General features: G+C 39.1%; 1 protein-coding gene across 1 annotated transcript in view; it reads left to right on the top strand.

The window, feature by feature from the left end:
- Positions 1-16,283, top strand: part of TESK2 (testis associated actin remodelling kinase 2) — a 63,194-nt gene that overhangs the window by 12,004 nt on the left and 34,907 nt on the right. The window contains exons 3-4 of the mRNA XM_083359581.1: positions 2,072-2,193; positions 15,151-15,199. Of these exons, the coding sequence (XP_083215707.1) occupies positions 2,072-2,193; positions 15,151-15,199 (171 nt within the window). The remainder of the gene's footprint in view (positions 1-2,071; positions 2,194-15,150; positions 15,200-16,283) is intronic.

The raw sequence follows: 16,283 nt of genomic DNA, 5'->3' as shown, positions 1-16,283 counted from the left end.
ACTCTACAGAAGAGCAAAGTCTTCAATCTAAGGATTACAGTGGAAGATCCTCCTCATGCAATTTGAGGAGGATAGTAAGGCATTGTCTCAGAAGTTCTTAGTCCATTCTGGCAGGATTTATCATTTGAAGGCATGATGGTTGTTCAGTACAAGAATGTAAATATATTTTTTTTATTTTAATTCCATTTATATCCCGCCCTTCTCCGAAGACTCAGGGCGGCTTACAAGCTTAGCAGTAGCCTTCATTCTATGTATATGCCTGCTTATTAGGGCTTTCATACACCCCCCAAGCGGCATTATTACAAAGTCAGCTTAATTGCCCCCAACAATCTGGGTCCTCATTTTACCTACCTCGGAAGGATGGAAGGCTGAGTCAACCTTGAGCCTGGTGGGATGCGAACCTGCACTAATTGCAGGCAGCTGGTGTTACTTAAGGAGGCATTAGCCCACTGCTCCACCAGGGCTTCCAAAAAGTTCCTAAGTGTTGATGTCTTTAGCAAACCTTCAGTCACCTGAGAGATATACCTGAAAATAATTTATGCTTAATAGATAGTACCAATTCTCTTAGTGTGCAAGATCATAGGAAAAATAATAGACAAATATGATGAAAGCTTTTTTCAGACCAAATTATGTCTAGTATAAAATGAAAATGTCAATTATAGGCATTTTTAGAAGGTTATTTGTGGCATCTTGTTCAACAGGTTCTTTTCTGGAACATGGGATATGCAAAGACCTACAAATACTTTCCCTGTTTTATCATTTGTGGTTCGATGCAGTTGTGTTGGTATGCAGAAAAGGTTTAAGTTTTTGCATGTATTTAGTAGGCAATAGTGTACGGTGTTGTATTTTTATTGTATTTTTCCTGAGTTCTGTGAAACAGAGAGGTTTTATATAAAATGATTTGTGAATAACCATATAAATTAACAGTTGATTTATGAAATCTTATTCCATCCTGTTACAGTCAACCCATGTAGTTCATAATCCGGTTATATGCATGATAAAAACAGTCATATAAAACAGTACAATATTAATATCACAACCTATTACTAATTGTAATACTATAATCTTCTTCATCCTCATTTATTTCTAGTGCTTCATCATTCTAAACTTGGGTATGGGGGAAATGACTAAGGGCCTTCCAGAATAGTCATGTCTTGATAAGATTCTGTAATATTAAAAGGGAAGGCTGTTGTTCATTCCAGAGCAAATACAGTAACGGAATGCTTGATTCCACACCTCCTCTTCTTGGATACCACAGTATATTGGGATCCACAGCAGACACACTCTCTTATCATGCATTCTGTCCTATAAAACATCTGCGCAGCTGCATTTTGTACCAACTGAAGTTTCAAGGTGGTTTTTTAAGGACAGCACCATATAAATTACAGTAATCCGGCAGAAAGGATGGGATTGACTGTCCTTAGTGCCACTACTTCAGGAAAGACCACATTTTTTCACACCAGCCAAAGTTGGACAAAGACCATCCTGGTTGTGGCCTCTACTTGGTCTTCAAACAAAGGCCATCAGCCCAGGAAGTGCAAGCCAGCCCAGAAGTAAAGCCTTTCCAATGGTTTTCCAGTTAATAACTGCAGTTGAAGGGAATGTGTTCAACTGCGAACACTGGACAAATCAGAAAACTTCACTGTGGAATATTAGCATTCGAACAAGAGGTCCAATGATTAAAATACATTATTTTTGTTAGCATTATGATGTATAACAGTAGCTGTCTATTGTAGAAGTACCATAAAAGACTTTATGGCTTGTGAAATGTAAAGTGTGAACTAATGTGTACATCAATCCTTTAAACATGCTAATTTGCCAATGAAGCTATAAAAAAGAAATATATGCATTTTTTCATGGATTCAGATTTCACTAATTGCATAAGCAAATGTACATAGATTAATAAAACAGAATGAAATTACATAACCTCTAAAGTTGTGGGAATGTTTATTAATTTGTCAAGAGTGCTTTAAATAAAATTGCATGTTATAGGCTATGTTGAATCAATGGGTTTTTCTTATGTTCCACCGGGAAAATGAATTCATCTTTTTTCTTCTTTGGATTTGTTTAGGTGCGGCATAAAGTATCAGATCAAGTCATGGCCCTGAAGATGAATACACTAAGCAGCAATCGTGCAAATATGTTGAAAGAAGTTCAGCTCATGAATAGACTTTCACACCCAAACATATTAAAGTAAGAAAAGGTGTGTGTGTTTGCATGTATGTGACTGGGTGCTCACAAGTGCATCTGTCTGTGTAGGTGCAAATAAATTTTAAAGTACACTTGTCTGTATAGGTGCAAATTAATTTTAATTTTACTACATACTGCATATGATCCTTCATGTTTTAAATATTCAGACAGTGCTCTTTGGAAGCTCAGAAGCCAATGTTGTCTCGGGCTTATGTATATTCTTAGTTCCTTGTCTCTTTCTATTATTCTTAATCCTTTCTATTTGTCTATGCTATATTTCTGGGTGTCCTTTCTATTCACTTGCCTCCTGGATCAAATACATTTATGAAAATGTTAGTGAAAAGCACTCAAAGAATAGTTTCACCAAGCATGTTGGCACAAACAAATCACACCTTAAAAGTGTTAAGGCATGAGAGTCAAGTTGTGACTTATTGGAGACCTTACCATGTAGCCTTTATGCATGGGGGGGGGCCTTCTCCCGGGTTCGACTGGTGCGCCAACTACGACCCTATCTGGACCTGGATGCCTTACGTACAGTCACCCATGCCCTTGTGACCTCTCGCCTAGACTACTGTAATGCTCTCTACATGGGGCTGCCCTTGAGATCCACTCGGAAGCTTCAACTGGTGCAAAGTGCAGCGGCACGGACACTTTTGGGGGCCTCCCGATACTCCCATATCACACCTCTCCTCCGTGCGCTGCACTGGCTTCCAGTTGCCTTCTGAGTGAAATTCAAGGTGCTAACAATGACATACAAAGCCCTACATGGCATGGGTCCGGACTACCTACGGGAGCACCTTCTGCCAATGTCAACACCCCACCGTCCTGTGCGCTCCCACAGAGAGGGCCTCCTCAGGGTGCCACCGCTCAAGGAATGTCGGCTGGTGGCCCCCAGGGGGAGGCCATTCTCAGTGGGTGCGCCAGCCCTCTGGAACTGCTTGCCAACTGAAATCCGGATGGCCCCCGACCTCCACACCTTCCGGCGCGACTTAAAAACTTACCTGTTCCAGCAGTCCGGCCTGGCCTGATAGCTCTAATTGGGGTCCCAGTTTGTTTTGACTATTGTTTTTCAGTATTGTTTCAATATGTATACCTACCTTACTCTGTACACCGCCCCGAGTCCCTCGGGAGAAGGGCGGTTTATAAAAACAAACAAATAAATAAATAAATAAATAGCACTTCTCCTGGGATTGACAGGAGTGAAGTGCATGTGTATGCAGTTATAATCTGAGAAAGCTGTTGAATCAGCTACCCTTGTAGCACTGCTTTGCTTTAGTGACCTGTGTCACTCAAAGAGCTCCTTTGAATCCTTTGCACAGTCCTACAAAATGTAAAATGTAGATACTGGATCTAACCTACACAGAAAGGAGATTGGGTTATGTTCACATTTGTTGTTAAGCATTTGTTTGAAATATAAGGACCAAAAGTATTGGTGTAGGATACGGTATATGTATGTCCAGTCTAAGTATTGATGTACGTATCAGGTCCAATATTTGGTACACTGAACAGATTGAAAATTTGTCATAAAGGTCTAAAGAAGTAAATATGGCTTGCATGAATTCCTTTCCTAATTGAGAGCCTTGGTGGAGCAGTGGGCTAATGCCTCCTTAAGGAACACCAGCTGCCTGCAATTAGTGCAGGTTCGCATCCCACCAGGCTCAAGGTTGACTCAGCCTTCCATCCTTCCGAGGTAGGTAAAATGAGGACCCAGATTGTTGGGGGCAATTAAGCTGACTTTGTAATAATGCCGCTTGGGTGTGTGTGAAAGCCCTAATAAGCAGGCATATACATAGAATGAAGGCTACTGCTAAGCTTGTAAGCCGCCCTGAGTCTTCGGAGAAGGGCAGGATATAAATGGAATAAAAATAAACAAAATAAATAAAATAATCACTTTTAGCTCTCAGATGTATGTCTAGACTAATTACGGAAATATGTTACCATATGAGGAACCTTCCATTAAAATTATATGCCCTTGAAATGTGTCATGTATGCTATTAATTTCTATAAACATGACTACTAATTTAATTTTTAGCTTGCACTGGAAATTTCTGGAATATAACTGAACGGAATTCATGAAATGTTAAGAGAACATAAAATTATTAAACTTTATTTATTTATTAAATTTTTAGGCCACCCATTTCCCCTATAGGTGACTCTGGGCATCTTACAGATTATAAAAAGTCAAATAGAAAAATAATGAAAGTATTAAAACTATGCAAATTAAAAAGTTAAAACCATACCAAAAAACAGGACTAAGAAGACAGCACAGGGATAAAGTCGTCTTATCCCGTCAACTCCTCCCAGTGGTGAGTGCCCCTCTTGAGGCCCCAAACCAACTGCCAAAGCCAAGTTTTAATACCCTTCCAGAAGACCAAAAGGGGGGTAGCACTTCTCCATTGGTAGAGTATTCCACAGGAATGGGGCCACGGCAGAAAAAGCTCTTCTGCCTGATCCTGCCTGCCAGAATTGCTCAGCAGATGCATCTGTGGCAGGCTTCTTCCGCTGTCTCCAGTGGGGTGAGATGGCTCCTCAGATAAGTGATGGCAGCTTGTCCACCTATAAAGGGTAGTAGCAAGAATAAACTCAACATAAATAGATGTAAATATTTATGATTTTTGATATCTATAAAAAAAACCTAAAGTAAATTCCATTCATATTTTATGCTTCCTAAAATACATTTTCCTATTTTTAAAATCTTTTAAAATAATAAATATAGAAAAAATTAAGTACTGTGGTTGATATTGGATCTCTTCCTCTTTCATGTGACTTGGAATCATGGAAATAAATATTTTGATATAATGTGTTGCCTTAAAATATAATATAGAGTAATCATGGAGCAGTGGTGTAACATGGATCACCGTAGAGACTCCAAGAACTGCCCATGCAACTGCATTTTGACTGGTTGTAGCTTCCGAATGCTCTTCAAAGGGTAGCCCCATGTAGAGTGCATTGCAGTACTCTAAATGTGAGATGACCAGGGCTTCAGTGACTGATATAGGGACTCCCAATGAAGGAAGGGCCACAGCTAGCATACAATACAAAGTTGTGAAAAAGCTCTCCTAGCTGTGACTGCAGTCTGGGTCTGTCTGGGGAAGTGCAGCCCTATCCAGAATTAAAGTCTTGATGCTCTATGCCTCCAAACCCATTCAGCTTTGCCAGGATTCAGCCGAAACCAGTTGCCCCATCCAGGCCACCACAGACGTCAGGTAGTTTGAGAGTACAATGACAGCATCACTTGGATCACTAGGGGTGGAGATATAATGTTGAGTATCATCGGCGTACTGATCATACCTCAACACATGGTGGCGAATGATCTCACCCAGCAGGTTTATGTAAGAGGTTAAAAAAGAAGTGGAGAGAGTACTGAGCCCTGTGGTATGTCACAAAGGAGTGGCCATGGGATGGACTTCTCACTCCGTTCCAATTGGGACCAGCCTTGGAGAAAGGAGCCAAACCAGCGCAAGACTTCTGCCCATCCCCAAACCCCATAGCCGGCCCAAAGGGATACTATAGCCAGTGGTATTGAGAGCTGCTAAGACAGGGGTGTCAAACTCAATTTCATTGAGGGCCGCGTCAGCATTGCGGTTGCCCTCAGGGGGCTGGGTGGTTATGGCCTGGGTGGGCATGGCCTACTGGGTGGGCGTGGCTAGAGTGCGTATGGCCTACTGGGTGGGCATGGCCAACTCTACATCGTTCGCATCAAGGGTGCCTATGGGGGCCTGGGCAGGAGTGGGACAGATCTGAGGGTCTCTGGCAGAAGGAGGGTCTCTGGGCCAGGGCCAAGGCAGTGGGGGGCCGTTCCCTCACTGTTTCCAGGATGGCTTTGTGGGCCACATGAAACCACTTCGCGGGCCGGATCTGGCCCCCGGGCCTTGTGTTTGACATGTCTGTGCTAAGAGGTCAAAGAGAGCAAGGATAATTGCAGTACTCCCATCCTGTTCTCACCAGAGATCATTAGCAAGTGTGATCAACACTGTCTCTATCCCATAACTTGGTCTGAATCATGACTGGAAGGGGTCTAGATAATTCCTTTCATCCAGAACCCCCTGAAGCTGCCAAGGAACCACCTTTTCTACCACCCCCTAGCAAGAGAAAATGGGAAACTAGATAGAATTGTCCAGGCAGGTGGGATCAAGTTATGTTTTTTTTAAGGAGAGAGTGAACCAGGGTCTCCTTAAAAGGTCCGGAAATGTCCCATCCTGCAGTGACGAATTTATCACTGCTTGAATCCACCTTGTCCTCACTATAATGGAGGATTTCACCGATCAGAAGAGGCAAGGATCTAATTGACAGCTGGTTGCATCTCTCAAAGTTTTAGAGAAAAGACTGGACAGCCACCTCCCAAGGAAGGTTTAATAGGTTTTCTTGCACATTGCAGAGGATTGATGATCTTTGTGGTCCTTTCCCACTCTAATCATTCTATGATTGACATTAATATTATAAAATGTGAACATGAATTCTCAAGATTAAAAATATAAAAACAAGCATAATAAACTAAGTCACGCATGATTTGTGTGTTCTTTTTCTCTAAATGAGTCAGCTTAGTTTGGGGGGAAAATGAAGTTATATAAATCAGAATAAATACTTATGCTTCCAAAGCAAGCATATTTAATTTTGTATCTATTGTTAGTCATTCTCTTAACCCTGTATTGTCAGACTTAAATTATTAAAGCACCTTGATATGACATACACTTATTTAAAGATTTTAATTTTTTAAAATTAAGTTACATTAATTTTTTATTGTAGCTTTTTTCTTTGATTTTTGTGAGTTATTGAAAATTGGATGGTGTACAGTTTTAATAAATAAGACTAATCATCATCATGGTATACTACACCCGTACATTAGAACATCCTCCATCACTGCAGATGGAGACTGTAGCCAAGAAATTAAAAGACGCTTGCTCCTCGAGAGGAAAGCCATGACAAATCTAGACAGCACACTAAAAAGCAGAGACATCACCCTGTCAACAAAAGTGCCTATAGTCAAGGCTGTGGTCTTCCCAGTTGCAATGTATGGCAGTGAAAGTTGGACCATAAGAAAGGCTGAGCGCCAAAGAATTGAGGCCTTTGAGCTATGGTGCTGGAGAAGACTCCTGCAAATCCCTTGGACTGCAAGGCGATCAAACCAGTCAGTCCTAGAGGAGATCAACCCTGACTGCTCTTTAGAAGGCCAGATCCTGAAGTTGAAACTCAAATACTTTGGCCACCTAATGAGAAGGAAGAACTCACTGGAGAAGAGCCTAATGCTGGGAAAGATTAAGGACAAGAGAAGAAGGGGACGACAGAGAATGAGGTGGCTGGATGGAGTCACTGAAGCAGTAGGTGTGAGCTTAAATGGACTCCAGAAGATGGTAGAGGACAGGAAGGCCTGGAGGAACATTGTCCATGGGGTCGCGATGGGTCAGACACGACTTTGCAGCTAACAACAACATTCTTGGGAAGAACTTGATACGTATGAAGGCAACACCAGCTAAAGAACTGGCAGCTCTGATTTTGTATTATTGTGTATATAATAGCAACTTTGCCAAAGGTTACCTATATATTATAGAATATTCACAATTAACACTGGTAAAATTTATGAGTCACTATCTACTGATGTTTGTTTATTTTTCTAAGCTTTCTAAACCAATGATTGAGTTATTACTTCTTGTGTTATGCCTCCATAGTTGAACATGGCTTCATAGTAGTTTTCTGTTAGAAATGAGCTTTTACTACATGTGTTCTACAGAAATGACTTTAGTCTATTTTTTGTATCCTGGTTTAAAGTATCTGATATTTATTTGCTTTATAACTGTGCGAAGAAAAATATAATTTGCTTTGCATTTAAAATATTTCAGCTTCAATTCCTGGCATTTCTCAAGTTAAAACCAGTATTGATTATCAGTGCTGGGAGAGTTCTCTATCAAAGGCCTTGAGAAGTTGCTGTCAGAATAGATAGTATTGAGCTAAATGGATCAGTGATCAGACTCTGTATATAATTTGATATGTCAACCTTATCAATATTGATATTGATAAAATCTAGTTGTTGATATATATTGTCTGATTATTGTCATGGATGAACCATCTGCAGAAAAGAAGATGGAGGAAAGGCATGATATTGCATTCAGGTTCATAGGAAAGATGACTTGAAACTATGATATTTTTCAGGATAAAAATGGTTTTCTGAGGATCTGACATGTGCTCTTTTTCTATTTATAATAGAAATTACAGTTTAATTTTGTAGTTCTTCATTTTTTCTTTGCTTTGTCTTTGTAAAAAATGTGGCTATTATGAAAACTTCTTCAAATATCCAAGTTCCCCAAAATAAGAGATGCTAGAAAAAATTTATGTGTAGTTATTTTTTATTTTACTTTTAATTCCATCTTTATTTTATAAATAACTCAAGGCAGTGAACATAAGTGATGCCTCTTCCTCCTCCTATTTTTCCCCACAACAATAATCCTTTGAAATGAGTTGGGCTGAGAATTGTGACTGGACCAGAGTTGCTTTATAGTTACACAAATCTAACAATTCTCTTGCTAATTAAACCCATCCTGAGCAAATTAAACAAAGCAGAAATGAGTCATTCCAAACGTTCCTTTTTTATATGTCATCTGTTTTTGTTTATTGCAAAAGAACAATCCATATTTTGGGAGAATATTATTGTATGTTAGTATTTAGGAAGGAATAGAAATATAACTCTTCCAGCAAGTTTTGCAGAAGAACATTGTAGATTGGAAAAGAATCTGGATCAGATAATTTACTTCTGAATCCATCATGATAAGATTTTTAAAATTAAGGTGCTAAAAATAAAATTGTGAAAGTAAAATTCAGACATATCATGTAAATTGTCCTTCAGACGGAGGGATCTTGCAAAAGAGCTTTATATGGACATAGAGATCTGATATACTGCTAGTCCTTCTATTTCAGACATGTCAAACACAAGGCCCGGGGCCCGGATCCGGCCTGTGAAGTGGTTTCATGTGGCCCGCGAAGCCATCCTGGAAACAGTGAGGGAACGGCCCCCACTGGCTTGGCCCTGGCCCAGAGACCCTACTTCTGCCAGAGACCCTCAGATCTGTCCCACTCCTGCCCAGGCACCCATAGGCACCCTTGATCCGAACGATGTATAGCTGGTCATGCCCACCCAGTAGGCCATATACACTCTAGCCACGCCCACCCAGTAGGCCACGCCCACCGAGGCCATACCCACCCGGCCCCCCACAATGCTGATGTGGCCCTCAATGAAATTGAGTTTGACACCCCTGTTCTATTTGCTAATTATTCCAACGCACTTTTTTAAAAAAAACCCTCTCCCCCCCCCGTCCCGTTTTACACTATTGTTACCATTTGCAAATTGTTTCAGCATGGTATTATTTACCTGCTTGTGAGTTTGGAACTTTCAAAAAGCTCTAAAGATAGCCGAATCCAGAGGATGTCACCCTCGATGCTATTTTTTTTCTGCTTCAGAGGCTCATTACTGTATTTATTGCCCTTAAACCTTTTAATTCTCTATGAATTAACAGCCTTTTCCAACAGAAAGCAAATGGGTTTCTGGTGTTCCTTTCTAATACGTGCCTAGTCCATGTGTTCATCATATGTATTTGAATATATTTCTGGTGACATGCAAAATGCTTTGCTTCACAGACTTCTATGGAGGTGATTATAAGGGAAGATTCAATTTTAAAATTAATTAGCACATCAAGAGGCTTCAAAAGCCGCCTCTTCATTATGTGCCAGATCAGCACTACAGAGTGAATCCTAGGTATGCAATATTATTTTTTAAAAAAATCTATGAGGTCTTCCCCCAGCAAATTCAGAGCTTTCCAGTGATGATCAAGAATTGGAGGTTAAGGAAATCTTATGTCACCTCTGATTTGCAGTCACTATGCAAGCTAGGAAAAAATTATTTGGAAATGCTGATAACTTAATTTCTACAGTTCTTCCAATTCTTCATGTAAACAAATGTGTAACTTGCTTTTCCACTTTGATAGCCAGTTTTTTCTTTCCCCAAAGATGACTAGCAACAAAAGGATTAAAAAGTTACAATTAAATTAAAACACTGAGGTAGTACTTTGATTAAGATCTCAGTAAACAGGAAATAAGTACTCATATCAAATAGGTGATCCTTTAATTACTGCCATCTTAGATGATTTATAATTTTATAGGTTAAAACTATCACTGAATTATGTTTGGAAACCATTTTTTAATAGTGAGATATTTCATTTGGTAGATTCTGTTAACTACACTGAGAATTTAGAATTTAAACTTTCAATAAAGTTTCATGTATCATTTGAAATTATGGATCAATAGCTCCAAATATTATTTCTGGCTACAAAATTGTTTTCCCAACTATATGAAACTGTTGGAAGTTGTATCTAATAACTAGTACATACATATATGCTCTGTTTAGATTAAACTAAGAAATTCTGGGGACTTAATTTCTATAATAAAATTGGATTTCCAGTGCATCTTAATACATTTGTTTCTGAAAAGCTGACATAGGAAAATAAAAATTTCATAACTCTGACATTCTGTCAGCATTTTCTATTTTTACAAAGAGGTTGTGAAAGTAAGTTTTGAAAAACAAAAAAGGGGTTTTAGCTTTATGTTCCATAATTAATGACATTTCGTTTGAAATGTCAAAGGAATATGCAATATAATATATAATTATATTAACCACTTTCTAATAGCACAATACAGTAAGCACAACCACTTGAAAATAAAATTTTCATCAAAGAGTCCGTGTGCTACACTAATCCAGTCCTTGTTTCCAGTTTAATTGCAAGATGAAGTAGTAGTGTTACTTCACACACACCCGTAGATATAAACTGATTTTCAAAATATTTGACTGCTTATTTCCTTTTTTTTTTCCTGGACTCTACTTTGATAAATTTGAGGCTGTGTTTGATCTTGTGAATCCTGAGGAAGTGAATAGCAGTTTGGACTCTGGCCCTTCCTGATTGGTGAAAGCCTACTATAGTAGGAGCTAAGTTGGGACAATAGTGAATTCATCTTTGAGAGGGGAGGTATTACTACCCTCTTTTAAACCCCCCTCTTCAAGAAACTACCATTCAGTCTGGATATACTGGACAATTTTTGTGGGAAGGTGGCAGAGAAAGTGGATGGATTACACAGTTATAGGTCATCTTTGATGAGACTGAGATAGAGGCAGAATGACCTTCATGCTTCTGTTTGATCTGTCTATGGCTTTTGATATCATGCTATCTTTTTGAGACATCTGTGGGAGTTAGGAGCAGGGTGGGCATTGTTTTCTCCTTTCTGAAGGGACAGCTTCATTTTTAGTGTGGTGGGAAAGACTGAGATCTGTGTCTCTCAATTGTGGGATGCCACAGGGCTCACTGTTCTATTTCTATTCAGTATTTACGTAACTAAAGCAAAATCTGTTGGTACAAGCCTAGGTTTTATTGGTTATGTCAGGAGTAGGCAACCTCGGCTCTTTTATGACTCATGGACTTCAACTCCCAGAATTCCTGAGTCAGCATAGCTGACTCAGTCCATGAGTCATAAAAGAGCCGAGGTTGCCTACCCCTGGGTTATGTTGATGATACCTAACTTGACTCCTAGATGATCCTGTCAAAGTGCTCACCATATATATGGAAGTTGTCTGGAACTGAAAGGAGAGTGGAAGGAGTGGTTTGAGGTTTGAAGGCCTAATAATTCCAGTGAGATTCCATTGTTAGATCTGGAAAAGAATGCATTTTCCCAAATAGAGCTGATTTTGGGGATGGGAGGGATCTTCTTGTACTCATAGCTCCTGCTTAAGTGCAAGTGCAGCTGTGGCCAAGAGGGCTTTTCACAGCTTCATATTGTGCACCAATTGCAGGCTTTCCTGGAGTGAGAGGAAATAGTCATAGTCATTCATGCCTGAATTACCTCTTGATTGGACTATTACAATGCACGCCATATGGGAGGTGCCCTTAAAAATATTTGGAAATTATCACAGGTTCGGAATACAGTAGTGAGACTAGTTTTAAGCGCATTTTATGCCCCTCCACAAGACATCTCTACTACAAGAGCTGCACTGGCTGCCATTTAGCTTTCAGGTGCAATTCAAGGTGCTGTTTGTCACCTTTAAAATTCTATAGTTCATGGTCTTGGTATATTTAGGACTGCTTTCTCCCAGTATTTCTGCCCTCTATAAGATCTACCATGGGACTAATTTCATATGCCCTTGATAGGAGACTGCCATTTCATGGATCATAGAACTGTGACTTCTCTGTCAGTATCCCTCCTATGGAATATTATCCCCTCCCCCAACATTCAATAGTTCCCTCTCGAGCTTTGAAAACCTGGCTGTTTTGTCTAACCGGAAGGCCAGTTCTCTATTACTATCCATCTTGAGGATGAATTAATTTTTTCTGCATGTATCTACTAGATGTGTATTATTATAATATTTTGTTTCTAAATTGAATTTGTGTTGTTTTTAATCCCAATTATGTACTGGTGAGTTGTGTGCTGCTCAACTGTAGGCTAATTGGAATGCCTTATAAACCCGGTAAATAAATAAACTCGCTCCTGCTAATAGGCAACTCGGTGCTGAGAATTAATTTCTATTCAAGACAGATTTTCATAAATACTAACTTTTTAGTATTAAAAATGGTATTTGAGAATGTAAAATAGCACTTTCTTTGTAAGTTAGTTCATCAGAATTATTTCCTACTTTTATTATTGAAATATATTTTCAGTTCTTCAGTGAAAAATTCCAGAATTTAGTGTTGTCCTGAACTAAATGATACATGTATATTTGCAGTCATCTGAGATGACATAGGTAAAGGTAAAGGTTCCCCCGCACATGTGTGCTAGTCGTTTCTGACTCTAGGGGCCGGTGCTCATCTCCGTTTCAAAGCCGAAGAGCCAGCGCTTGTCCGAGGACGTCTCCGTGGTCATGTGGCCGGCATGACTAGACGCCAAAGGCGCACGGAACGCTGTTACCTTCCCACCGTAGTGGTCCCTATTTTTCTACTTGCATTTTTACGTGCTTTCGAACTGCTAGGTTGGCAGAAGCTGGGACGAGTAACAGGCGCTTACTCTGTTACGCGGCACTTGGGATTCGACCCGCCAAACTGCCGACCTTCTGATCGACAAGCTCAGCGTCCTTACCCACTGAGCCACCGTGTCCCCGAGATGACATAGTTAAAGCTATTTTCCCAACAGCAATATAAAATACTAAGAACTCATTTGCTTATGATATAACCTATCAAGAATTTTATTTTTCAGGTTTCATGATACTTAATCTGGATCTCCATTTTCAAATTCAGTTTATAAAATTCTTTGAAAATGGTATAGGCTGTGTTAGAAAGTGGCTAGCTGCATAAGGAATAGCAGTTACTAAAATGGCAAAATACCAAAGAAATATTTGAGGGAGGTACTTGTCTGATGTTAAAAGAAAAGCAACATATTGCCCAAGAACTGAATGGTGGAGGTAATGTCTAAACCAGTGGTCCCCAACTTTTCCTACTCTATGGACTGGCAGTAGCAGGGACATTGGGAGGGGGAGAGGGGATGGTTTCACACGATTGCCTGCCACTTGTGTGGCCTGGTTCCCTATGGACTGCAGCGTAGTACCAAGGCCATGGACCGGGGGTTGGAGACCCCTGGTCTAAACCATAAAGTACAAAGTCTGTTCATTGTTGGTTCTTGTTCACAGTCATGTCTCAGATTCCATTCTTTATTCTTCCTTCTGCTCTTGGGATGCAAGATTCTGTTTCACTCATTGTGACCTTTCCATTCCCACCACTTGTTTCTCACTGCAGGAACTGTTTCTTCTCCTTATCCCTCTTTTATGTTTTTTTTTTTAAAGTTTTGGCTAGTGGTTAGGAAACAACTGAGCTCTGGATTCCTTTCACTTTGAAAAATGCCTTATGTACATGTGAGACTCATAGGTGTATTGTGGATGGAGGCCAAAGTTCAGCTGCTTTCTAGCCAGAAAAGTTGATTTTAGAAAATAAATAATTTCTCTTCTCCAATTCTTCCTAAAATAAAATAGAGAAGGGAGGGTTGGTGAGCAACTAGGAAGATATGTTCCTATGCAATAAGGCCTATAAATACCATATAATTAACTTATAGTATAAAAAACTTTCATTTAATGTAACATTTTACAATAAATAGGTCATGCTTTTTCTAATTTTGTTATGATGTTTTATTATTGCTGCATGTAAAATTATGTATTCTTTTGGCTACAAGTCTTTAAAATTGTTTATCGCTGTTTAACAAAACATAATTTGGTACTCTGCTTAAAATGAGGGATGGGTCTACTTACCCTATATCCACTTGTTATTTCAGTTCTAATTTATTAAAAAGTTTGTATCATATAGGTAGTCCTCCACTTATGACCACAATTTAGCCCAAAATTTCTGCTGCTAAAGTGAAACATTTAAGTGAGTTTTGTCCAATTTTAAGACCTTTCTTGCCAAAGTTGTTAAGTAAATCACTTCACTTAGTAAATTAGTAACATGGTTGTTAAGTGAATCTGGCCTCCCCATTAACTTTGCTTGTCAGAAAGTCACAAAAGGAGGGATCACATGACTCCTGGACACTGTCACCATCATAAACATGAGTCAGTTGACAAGCGTCTGAATTTTGATCGCATGACCACAAGGATGTTGTAATGGTCATAAGACTTCTTCATAAAAGACTTTTTAAACTTTTTATGAAAATGTGAACAATTACATACATTCTGAAACTTCCACGTAGATTTAAGGATAGGAGAATTGGAACTTATTTCCTGTTGTCAAATACACTAGTTCATTATTTATGCTTGAACTAAAAGGAAAATGTTACCGTCTTACATACAAAGTAGTATATTTGATTGCAGAACAGTTGTGTAATGCTTTTGGAACTGGTGTCATCCAATATTTCTAATTTTTTAAAACTGCATATGTACTATAATGATTCAAAAATAATGAACCCCTACAAAATCCACTGTTTCTGATTTAAGATTTTACTCCTGTTTTGTAGGTTTATGGGTGTCTGTGTACATGAAGGACAGTTGCATGCCCTTACTGAGGTAAGCTGATTACCTCTCCTTCCCTCCGCTTTGCAAAGTTTCTTATGGTGATGGTAAACAATGTATTTAATGAAGTTGACTAGTATAGTTCTCACGTAGGTACCCTAGGAACAAAATAGTACTTTTGAGTACCCTGCAATCCTTGGAAATGGTCTAAAATGCTACTATTATTTATGAAATCAACAGTTATTAAGAAATCAAAGAACACAAGGAGGGTCACATGTTCATTTTCCCACTCTCGTCAGGAGTTATTTAAAGAAAGCAGTGTAGTCTTGGTGCTGTGTTCATTTCTGAACACAAATCACATTGGTTCAGGTAATGCTTCTTCAAGGTTTTTCTGCAACTGCAGTCTCACCACCTTCTCGGTAGCCTTTCCCAGAAAGAGAAAGTTGAATAAATCCATAATTCTTCTGGATTTTGGGGTACATGAAGGACCCTTGAGGAAGGATTGTACCCACCCCATCACCTTCAAGACAGGCAGAAGCATCTGTTTTTCCAAGGATGAATTCACCATCACCCTGGACCAGTTATTCATTTACCTCGCTAGAGATATTTTATCAACTAGGAAGAACGAACATCCAAACCATTGATTGCAGAGTTTATATTAGAGAGAACGTGTCTACTTACTTAGGACTCAAAGGCTTATCCCAGATAACCTTTCAAAAAGTATTTTTTGTTACTATGTTAGGACTTGCTTAGATAATGTCTATTTCTGAGTAGATTAGAGCAATTCTATCCTCCAGATGCATAGAAAATTCCTCAGAACAGCTCTGCAACTATTTTTCTAACTCATCCTTCCCTTGTAGGGCCCAGGGCTCTCTCTCTCACACACACACACACTACATTCATGTGAGTGCGTGTGTGTGTAAATATCAGTTAGTGATTAGGCAGATCAAATTTTATAGAATGATTGTAGCTGCTGTATTTAATCTGGCATGAACATGTTTTAAGTTTCTTATCAAAATGGAAAATTGCTGTCATGGTTGAATCATTTTTACCCTTTCAGATTATACCATATGGCATTAAACTGAAATATCTCTTAAATGCAATACAATTTTTAAAATATAAGGAGGGATATTAACAT

The sequence above is a fragment of the Vipera ursinii genome (assembly GCF_947247035.1).
Source record: "Vipera ursinii genome assembly, chromosome: 3".
Classification (NCBI taxonomy): Eukaryota; Metazoa; Chordata; class Lepidosauria; order Squamata; family Viperidae; genus Vipera; species Vipera ursinii.
The sequence above is the reverse complement of the archived record's forward strand: the minus strand, read 5'-3'. Positions and strand labels throughout refer to the sequence as shown.